Source organism: Phodopus roborovskii, unplaced genomic scaffold (genome assembly GCF_943737965.1).
Source record: "Phodopus roborovskii unplaced genomic scaffold, PHOROB, whole genome shotgun sequence".
Taxonomy (NCBI): Eukaryota; Metazoa; Chordata; class Mammalia; order Rodentia; family Cricetidae; genus Phodopus; species Phodopus roborovskii.
This window is the reverse complement of record NW_026126447.1, coordinates 22,642,302-22,653,215: the sequence shown is the minus strand read 5'-3', so window position 1 is coordinate 22,653,215 and position 10,914 is coordinate 22,642,302. Positions and strand designations below refer to the sequence as shown.

The following is a 10,914-nucleotide window of genomic DNA, read 5'->3' as shown; positions in this document are numbered from 1 at the left end:
GAGCAAACTTAGTTATGAAGTAGCAACAAAATTTTGTGACTGGGCTCACCACAACATGAAGGACTATATTAAACAGTCACAGCATTAGGAAGGCTGAGAACCGGTGGTTTAGGGAAAATATGAGTGACCATGGCTGTGACCTAGGCACATGGATTCTGGTTACCCTGACATGGTTCAACTGTGGGAGAGGGTTCGTGAACTTTTATAGTGTCTGAAAAAAGTCATATCAACCCGTTTATCAAACAATGGTGGGCACATCAGTGGGCAGGTCACAGGAAGCAGGGAAAACCCTGCCACAGGTTTCAGGCATTATCTGATAATTATCGGTAAACACCTCAGTTCTCCAGTCATGAACCTCTCATTGGTCAATTGGCTCACAAATCAACATAGACATGACTTTCATAGGGAAATTAATGTTACAAATTAAACAATACATTTTAGAATCATTCATGGCACATCTTTCAAGCTGGCTGTGAGGAGAGGACGTTTACATTTATACTTTTTTGTTGTATTAACTTTGTGTTTCTCATTTCTGTGGTCTCCATTTGTTCTTAAGGATATGGGTTAGCATCAGGAGCATTAATTTCCTTAGCGCAGAGAACTTTATTCCTGCCCAGTTTCCTTATGTTACCAGCAAATACACGACATGTGTACATGGCATAGGTCCAAGAATATACCATATTTTTCCTGCTGTTCATTTTAAATTGGCTGCATTTTATGCTGGTTTATAATTACATGATTATCTTCATCTGTGTTCTTTAGTGGAGGGTAAGAGAAAATTACTTTCTGGGTCACCGACTTTCAACCTGAATGATATTTTAGAATGCCTTACAAGGAGGCTCTGGAAGCAATACAATTTCTGTTTTTATCTGAGAATATCTTTAATTTCCAGGAGACAGATTAGCTGAGCACAGGAATCTCAGCTAACAATCTCTTCCTTTGATCAGTAAAACAGATTATCTCAATATTCCCAACTCTATTATATAGAAAGGAACATGACATATTTTACTCTGCAGCCAAATACAAATAAACACAGTCCAGAAATACAGATGCAGGTTGCTGAAAATACCATATTCTGAGAACTGGGGTGTGTGTGTGTGACATAGATATCCCATTTATGAGCTGAGCACTCCGGTCTTATTCTCTGCTCCTTGATCCACTGTCTGTTTACTGCCACCTACTGCAAGAAGCCCTTCTCTGATAAGGGCTGGGAGAGAACTAATAGTGTGTTCATTAAACAAAGTAATAGTAACTTTGCCTTTGGGAACTAGAAATTGACTATCCACAAAACCACATCCAGGTAACATACCAGGGTATGGTTTTGTCTTGTGGAGTAGGCAGTAAATCCAGTCAGTGTGGGGTGTGCCTGTCATGGTTGTGCCACTATTGCATCCGTGGCCATATCTTGCCCGGCAGGGTTCATTGTGTCATAAGATTGATTACTTTTCTCTTCTGGTAGTGTGCACAGCCCATATGGAACTTTGAAAGGTAGCCATTAGGGATGTAGCTTCTAGGAGAGTGAGTACCAGATTCATTTCTGCATTTATGACTCAAGGATGTAGTGTCTTTAGCAATAAAATATAACCATAAAGTTCTGAAGGGCAACGAAAAGCATTGGCAATAGTCTGTGATGTTGGTGTGAGGCATAAGAGGAGGAAAAAGTTACATGGAAACATACTACCACAGATGATTCCTAAACTATAAGGAATTTAAGATGGCTGTGGTGGAGCAGGCTTTTAATCCCAGCACTAGGGAGGCAGAGGTAGGCTTTTAAGCCTTACAGCTCAGACAGAAAGTTATGTTGGCAATCAGGAACCAAGGAATAACACAAAAATCACACTGCACAAGAAACCTCACACAAAAGGTACTGGGAGGGGAAAAACGGGAGCGTGAGCTTATATATGGTTTCTTTCCGGCAGAGCTTTCCAGAGTGGGGATTGGTAGGCTATCACACTGAGAATCTCTTACCTATAGTAATGGTTCCTATTCATTTACTGCCTTCAAATATGTAAAAGCAGTAGAAAAAAAAAAAGGGTTTAATACTCAATGTATACTGCACAGGACAGCTTTTGATAGCACTTGCGTATTTCAGTTTGCCTTTCCTTCCTTAGATTAATGACCAAAGGAAACCAAACAAAACATTCCATAAACAAAGAGTCTTTCTTGAGTAATTACCTAAGAGCTGGCTCATAAGTAAAAAATGACAGGAGTGAGGTCTGTGAATAACATATGGTGATAAATTGAAGACAGAGATTTTCTCTGTATCATAAGGACAGATAATTAAATGAAGTTTAACATACATGTGAAGGGCCAGTGAGACACTTGTTTGCCATGTCTGACCACCTGAGTCTGATCCCCAGAATCCACATGATAGAACTGACAGTTGTTCTCTGACTTCTACACACTTGCTGTGGTATGTGCACACTTGCCCACCCCCTCCCACATACCCACCCACCATTCTGGTGGTCAACTATGGGGAAACAAGGCAAATAAGGCCTTCAAGAAGTAGTTTTTCTCTTTTAAAAATAATGATTAAAACATATAACCAAAGGATTAAGAACAATTTTAAATACTCATATTTTAAAAATAAGTGTTTCATTCATTGACTGGAAATTCATTTACTGGAATTCATTTACAGGAAAATATTACTAAGTAGTAAACCAAATCAGGAAAGAAAATAACTCATTGGGTTTTTATTACCTAACACTTAAACCGTTTTCTTTTTCAGGATCCATTTTCCCCATTTTTCATTACCTATTTAGGAGACAGAATATGTACATAGCTTTATGTTGAACATTATGACAAATGGTCTGTGGGTAACACAGACTTTAGGTGGTCTGAAAATACACAGGATGGACTATTTACTCTAGTGCAGCTAATAAGGTTCTATGGAACCAGTGATTCCAGCTGGGAATGAAAAGATGGCTGAAATTTCATAGACTCACACAATTTTTTAAAATTTATTTATTTATTATGTACACAGTGTTCTGTCTGCACGTACAACTGCATAACAGAAGAGGGCACCAGACCTCATTACAGATGGTGGTGAGCCACCACCTGGTTGCTGGGAATTGAACTCAGGACCTCTGGAAGAGCAGCCGATGCTCTTAACCCCTGAGCCATCTCTCCAGCCCCCTCACACAATTTTTTAAGAAGTACAAACAGTACCTCTTCTGTGTTAGTCACTATGTCAAGAATCTGTAGACACAAAAGTTAATACAACCACACCAGTGGACAATGGAACAGGACATTATAACAGTGTGACAAGAGAACAAACTGCAGAGGCTGAGCTGTCAGTGAGTTGATTAGATTAAGGGGAAGAAGGTGGTACCAGAGGTGGGATGGTGTCAAAATCATAACTGAATTGAGCTAAAGAATAGAGATCAGGTATAGCTGTTATGTTTAATGTTGGTTGTCAAATGATTAGAAATCTAGAGTCGCCTAGGAGATGTACTTTGGGCATGCCTGTTAAAGACTATTGACTGGGATTACTGGAGTGGGAAGACCCACCCACTTTGGGTGGCACCGGCCCTGTTAGCATTCTGGACTTTATAAAAATGATAAAGTGAGCTGAGCCCAGCATCCATCACTTTCTACTTCTTCACTATAGATGCAGTTGTGTGTAGAAATGACCTAATGAAGAGCGAGGAACAGTTGAAATAAAAGCACAATGGACTAGGTCCAAGGTCTGGAATTTGTCTAAAGGACAATCTGACAGAAATGGTTCAGATAGCAGTTCTCAAAGTGGAGTTTCTATACTAGCAGCAATAGCCAAGACCCAACCCAAGACCAGGAGCATACTTTGGTCATTTGAGAAGTCTTGAGAAACACGTGTTTATTGAAACGCTATTCAGAAAAGCCAAAATGAGAAGATTTGGTATGTCTTCTCAGTGGGATTTTATTTAGTCAGAAAAAAGGAGTGGAATTATGTAACCTGTAGGAAAATGTATGGAGCTGGAGAGGGTCATATTAAGTAGTCCAGACTTAGAAAGGCACATTTCTCTCATATACAGAATATAGATAGATGACTTTAAAGTAGAAGGAGCATTATTTGGGAGAAGGAAGGAGGTAGGGGAGCATAAGAAAAAAATCATGTGGGATAAATGATGATGTACACATGGATAAGAAAATGACAGAATACCCATTGTTTTGTAGTGAACACACACTAAAGAAAAAACAGTATAAATATATTTTAAATGTCACTTAAAATAGCTAAGAAGGTATATCTTATAAGAGATTATATGCAATTTTTATCACAAGGAAAAAGAAAAGATGCCTGCATATGACAATTCTAACTAGAAAAGGCCACTGAAGAAAATTACTTTTCCACATTGTAGAGAACTGCATTTTCTAAAGGCAATAAGACAAGTGCCCACTCCCCAGCTTGACACTAGCAGACGACTCCTAAGAGTGAAGTACTGTCCACACTGCAGTGAAGCAAAAACAACCAAGAGCCCTGGTCAGGACCAGTGTAGTCTCCGTAGATCGCTAATAACCAGAGCTCTATGGCCAGAAGTTATAACCACCAACTAGTTACCCATGGGCTCAGCATGGAATCAGCAACTGCTTACAATCAGAAGCTTACTTTCTTGAAGTCAACCTCAGACATGAGCACACTCACCTCACACACTCTTTACAAGAACCCCAGTAACTGGAGGAAAACACTACGACTGCCCATGGCAGACAACAAAAAGCATTCTATAACAAAATGCTAGGTTTCTGGGGTTCTTCCTCCCTTCCTTCCCCTGCCCCCCTCCGCAAAATAAAACATTGCCAACTGATAATGTGTCAACTCTTAAAAAGGAGTAGAAACAAATGGTAGTTTAAAAAATATCTGATATATGATAATGAATCACACTAATCATCCTTGAAGCAGTCTGACTTTGACACACCTTAGCATTGAACAATGGCCTCCTCGTTACAGTCCCAAGTAGCTGTAATGTATGGTGACCCAGGATCTTTTTTTAAGCAAAGATACAAGTTTCTCAGACAGTGCATTGTTTGCTGTTGTTGCTGTGGAGTGCATGCATGTGGGAGTGTGCAATTTGGCTTCCACATCCCGAATCACACACAGATTCTTTTATATTGCCATCTTTGTTTCACCAACTGGTGTTTTCAAGAACTTGAATTCTCTAAGTCCACTTTAATTTTACACCTTTATTATTTGATTATACTTACTTTTTTAAAAAAAGTAGAGAAAAGATGAAAAGTAAGAATTATCCAGCATCTCTTCACAAATAGTTAATAGGATTATGTATATTCCCTTCTAGTCTTTTTTTTGTACATTTGCACACCATTTAAAACAAAAAACCAGCATCATAAATGCTTATACCCTTTCCCCTTCATTTTATAGCATGAAGTGACCTTGATTCCCACTTGATTGATTACATCTATCTAACTTTTTTTTTTGAGATTACACGTGATTTTTCGAATGAACTTCCTAATGAGAAATTCCTAGCGTACCAAAGTGCATCCAGTAATTTTCAGCCTCAGATGCATTGTATCAAATTGCCTTCCGGAAAGACAGCGCCAATATACAAAGCACACAGTCCCATTCGTTAGCAGTGTAGGGGAAGAGATGTTCTCACCAGCCTTTGTTGTCAGTTAAATAGGAGAAATGATTGACAAGGTTTTGGGCTTACATTCCTGCAGGTACTGCTTTCCTTCCAGGTTCTGGAGGAGTTGGTATCCTGGTGGAGTGCACCATCTCTCTCTTACCACATGCTCTTTCCAGGCAAAGGCACGAAGGCCGCATAACTTTCCCATTTTTTGTTTAAGCAAAAGTCCCCCAAAGACTAGAAGTCATAAGTCTCCTTGTGGCAGCCATGCTGTGTTAATGTCTTGGTGGTAAAACAGAACACTGGGCCATATTCTGAAAGGAAGACAGTAAGTAGAGATGATGACTAAGGCAGCAGAGAGCACGCTAACTACTCCTACACTTCCTGACAAATGGAAAACAAAACAACAACCCCGAGATTTTGTGGAGTATAGTAAGGACTCATGGGGACACATACTTATTAAATCTCCAGATAATTCCCATGTTCACCAACATTTAAAAAACACTATTTAGGGTGGGCAAAATGGCTCAAGGTAAAGGTACTTGCCACTAAGCCTGATTGCTTGAGTTCAATCCCTGGGACACACATGGTGGAAAGAGAATTAACTCCTACAAGCTATCCTCGAACTTCCACATGTTCACCACAGCATGCGTATGTATGTCTACATACACACATAAACAAATTTTCAAAAAATGTAGTTAAAACAAAACAGCAACAACACTAACCAGATATGGGACTTTAGGTGCAATTTTTAATTCTCGTTTTTTTCCTTTTCTTCCTGACAAGTGAGGTCAGTGCCTCATCTCAGGGGACTGCTCTTAGACTCACAAATGTCCCCTCCCCCCTTCACAGCCATCAGGACACACTGCATTTACCCTCTCCCAGCTTCAATTATCATTCGTGCAACCCCTAATCCTTATGTCACTGAAGTTTTAATGTGTGTCAATTGACAACACGATGGGATGGAAACTCATCATCACTGGGAGTCCTCTTTGGGTATTGTCCTAAATTTTGTTTGTTTGTTTTGAAGATAGGATTTCACTGTCTCTCTGGCTGGTCTGAAACCCACTATGTAGACCAGGCTGGCCCTGAACTCACAGAGATTTGCCTGCCCCTGCCTCTCAAGTGCTGGCATTAAAGGCAAATACTTATTGCCACACCCTACAGCTGGGTTTTGTTCTAATCCGGAGTTTGGCACAAAATAGGTAAACTGGTGTTTCTGAAATGAACTAGTGATTTAACGAATGCTAAACACGATTCAGGGTAAGAATTACTAGTACCGGGTTCCTTACTACTTCAGAATAGAGACCACAGCACTCAATTTTCTCTAAAAGATATTCATTTCTTCAATTCTCATTTTACACCTGATGAATGCTATACTTACTAACCCATGTTAAAGTGCGTATTTACAAATCCACACAACATCAGCTTCAAAAAGATCACTGATTTATACTGAGTATGTCACAGATTTCTTTCTTTTTATGGATATATATATATATATATATATATATATATATATATATATATTTTACTTAAATCAGAAACAATCTTATTTTACATATTAATCCCAGTTCCCTCTCCCTTCCATCCTCCCCACCGACCCCCCCCATCCCTTTTCTGCTCCCCAGGGAGGGTGAGGCCTTCCATGGGGGATCATCAAAGTCTATCACATCATTTGGGGGAGGGCCTAGGCTGAGAGTATCCCTCTTTGGGAAGTGGACTCCCAAAGTCTACTAGTTTCTTTTTAAGGAACTGACTTTGAGTGTGAAACCGTAGTGAGTATCAGGTCAGCAGGAAGAAGGCAAAGTTCTAAACTGGATCATATTGTGTGAGTCCAACACTGACTCAGAACTTGCCAGAGGAACTCAGTCAGGCTGCTCAGATGTTGGTTTGCTAGAAACTGTTTAGTTCAAACCACCAGCTTGTAACTGGTAGATTTTTTAATTCCCCCTCCCCCACCTGTTAGAATAATCACAAGGTCCTTTTTGCATCTTAGCTGTGACAGAACACTTCACGGGAGTAAAATTTATGTACAAATCTACCCAAGAGAAAATAGTTAAAATCACAGGAGGCACCAGCCTTCTGATCCAAGACATGAAGATAACTCCATGACAATGTAAAGAACCTGGGACACCAGATAACAACTCCCCCCAACCCCACTCCCTCCTGGGTCAGGCACTTTCAGTTGCAAATAGAAGAATAGTAATCAGAGCAGGAGTGCTTGCTGAAAATGAAACAGAAACAAAAAATGCTGACTCGTATAACCTACATGGGGAGCTGGACCAAATTTAAAGTGAAAGCAAGAGAAAATATGGTTAGAGCAGTCATGTCTGCTCTCAAGTTGAAGGCCACTTACCTTCAGATTTCGGAGCGTTTCTGACCATTCCATCGACCCTATTTGGGGTATGGTAGTAAGGAGTAAGCTTTTGGCTTTGTTGGCATTTTCTTTCATGGTCTTTAAAACCCCATCCACTGACACCTACAGGAAGAACACAGGACTTTACTAGCATGAACTGCTTCTCACAGAACAACTTGAGCCCCGATTTGCCACGGTGTGAATGCTTTTGTTCCTTCCAAATTTTATCTTTAGGAACCTAATCCTTTTTGTGAGGGTTTCAGGAAGGGGAACTTGGAAGTGTTTTAGGTCAGGCTGTCAGTGCTCTTAGGAATGGGGCCTTGTACCACATCGAGCCCCACTCCCACTGTTGTGGTTTGGATGAGAATGGCCCCCCATAGGCCCATATATTGGAATATTTGGTCCCCAGTTGCTGGAACTGTTTGGGAAAGATTAGGAGGTGTGTCATTGGGGGCAGGGTAGCTCTCTCTGCCTCACTCTTGTGGACCAAGATGTACGTTCCAGTGCCATGCCTGCCTGCCTGCCCCCATACTCCCTGTCATGATGGTCAGGGATTCACCCCGAGTGAACCCAATCTTCTATGTCTTGGTTATGGTTCTAATCACAACAATTTAAAAGCAACTAAGATATATCATGTGAGGTTCAGTGAGAATATGACTACAAAATGGGTCCTCACCAGGAAGAGCCGCTCAGTCTTGACCTCGGAGTTATTAACCCGTAGAACTATAAAAACAAGGCACCCCCCCCTTTCTGTCTAGGAGCTATTTTTAATGGGATTTTCTTACACCTGCCTGAACAGACTAAAACAGACCTGTGCTGTAAAGTCTGCTCACTCCAAATTACATCCCCTGAGCCCAAACGCCACTCTTCATCTCAGGGGAAAGACCTTAGAGCAGCTCAATACTGTTTCTGTAGAGCCTGAGAGAATATCACAGATGTCAAGTGGCAGCGGCTTGGCAGCAGGAGCAACAGCCACCCCCCTTTCTGGTCTGTAGAAAGTAAGTTTCAGCCTAAAACTTGCTATCTTGGATAAGCACACAGGAGCTAAGCACTCTAAATGAACTTTTTTTTTTTTTTTTTTTTTTTTTTTTAAGGAAAAATAAATAAATAAGAAAGAGTCAAAATGCTATCATTTCTATGACTCATGGTTAATGGGCTGGCCATTAACACCAACCTAACAAAACCCAAGAGCCCCAAGGAAGACACAAACCAGGACAAACCACTTCAGAAAAAGATTCCAACTGGTTCTGTGTTTCCTGTCACAAAACACCATCATGATGCTCAATTTTCCTTCAATACTAAACCCAGACAGAGACATATGCTGTTAGGATGAAATTTGTACCATACAGACTGTGGGAGATGCAATAGAACAAGGCCTTGGCTTTTGCCTTTTCCCCGTTCCCCATCCTGTGGGTCTTTTAATTTTTTTAGACAGATCCTCACTGTGTAGCTCAAGCTGGTTTCAAACTCACAATTCTCCTGCTTTTGCCCGCCAGGTGTTGCTATTCAGACACATACCAACTATGCTTGACCTCTTAGTTTCCTTACAAGAAAAAAAAAATATCACTTTGAGGACTATGGATAGAGCTCAGTGGTAGAATGCTAACCCAGAATAAATTAGGCCCTAATTCTGGATCTCAGAAACTGTGCATGCACGCAGGTGCACAGGTATGTGTATGAGCCATGTCAACTGGCACAATGATGGAAAAGAGTGGCTGGGCTGACATTATGACTGGTTCATAAGGGGAAGCTGATCACCAGGCCTAGAAACCTTGTCCGACTTTACTCCACTTGTGAGAAAACCAAGATCCAGAGACACGCGACTACACCTTTGTGTCTCCTCATCCAGATGGCTTTACAAATGCCAAGATGTGGTGAGATGTAGTGGAAGGTCCGCTACACAGTGTCCGGCATACATGAAAAGGTGCAGATGAAGCTGAGTCAATAAATGCAGGGGTTATGGCTGCCAGAGACTTAACCATTTGCTTTTATATTCATTTCCACATACTTTTCATGTGATTCTGACCTCTCTTTAATTTCGTTTCTGTTGTTGGGTTCCATTCAAATGCCCTTCCTATTGACCCTGTGACTCACAACCACCTAACCCTCCCTCTTAAAGGCGGTGCTCAAACCTCCAAGGTTTTGCTCTTTGCTCGCACACTCCGAGGAGTTGTTGGTGATAACATTCCTATGAGTCAGCTCTCCCAAACCACTTAGGGTCTGACTGGCATGCCTCCCACGCACAGGCTCATGTTTCGGGAGACCGTGGATTCTTTAAGAGGCAGGTTATAGATGACAAAAAGTAGGCTAGTGGATTGGGCTTCTGAAGGTTACACTAGGTCCCGGATTCCCACTCCTCCTCAATGTGTAGAGTTGTCATCTCTTTTTCCCAATGCTGTGGCACTTTGATACAGTTCCACAGGTTGTGGTGGCCCCCAACCATAAAACTACTTTCCTTGTTACTTTATAGCTGTAATTTTGCTACTGTTATGTAATCACCTGTGTTTTCTCATGGTCTTAGGCAACCCTGGTGAAGGGGCAGTCCAGCCCACAAAGGGGTCATGACCCACAGGCTGAGAACCACTGCTTTAGGAGGTTGACTTCGATGGGTTGTTGCAGGTAACTGGGATGGCAGCCTTGGAAAGGTACTGCCTCCTCCTTGTTCAGTCTAGCTCTTTGTTTCCTGAGTGTGACCTAGGAGCTGCTATGGCAGCCTTCCCAGCTACATGAACTAGTTGAAACCTTGAAACCTTTCTTCCCAAAAGTTGTTCTGTCAGATATTCTGGTTACCAGTGACTAAAGAAAACAAAACAAAACAAACAAAAATAATTTTCCCAGTGAACCTCCAAGGTCAGAGTCATACCCCCCCCCCACTCACCCTCCAGAGTCACAAGGAAACAGAGATGAACCTTGTCATGTCAGGCTGCACATCTGTTTAAAGCACAATGACACAATGGCTGTTTGAGTGGATGCCATGTCTATTCGTGTCTTTCTTGTGGC

General features: G+C 41.3%; 1 protein-coding gene across 1 annotated transcript in view; it reads right to left on the bottom strand.

Annotated features, from left to right (window-relative positions):
- Positions 1 to 5,461: 5,461 nt before the first annotated feature.
- Mtap (methylthioadenosine phosphorylase) overlaps positions 5,462 to 10,914 on the bottom strand; it is a 36,775-nt gene continuing 31,322 nt past the window's right edge. The window contains exons 7-8 of the mRNA XM_051188157.1: positions 7,915 to 8,037; positions 5,462 to 5,872 (exon numbers count right to left, since the gene is read on the bottom strand). Of these exons, the coding sequence (XP_051044114.1) occupies positions 5,834 to 5,872; positions 7,915 to 8,037 (162 nt within the window). The 3' untranslated portion in view covers positions 5,462 to 5,833. The remainder of the gene's footprint in view (positions 5,873 to 7,914; positions 8,038 to 10,914) is intronic.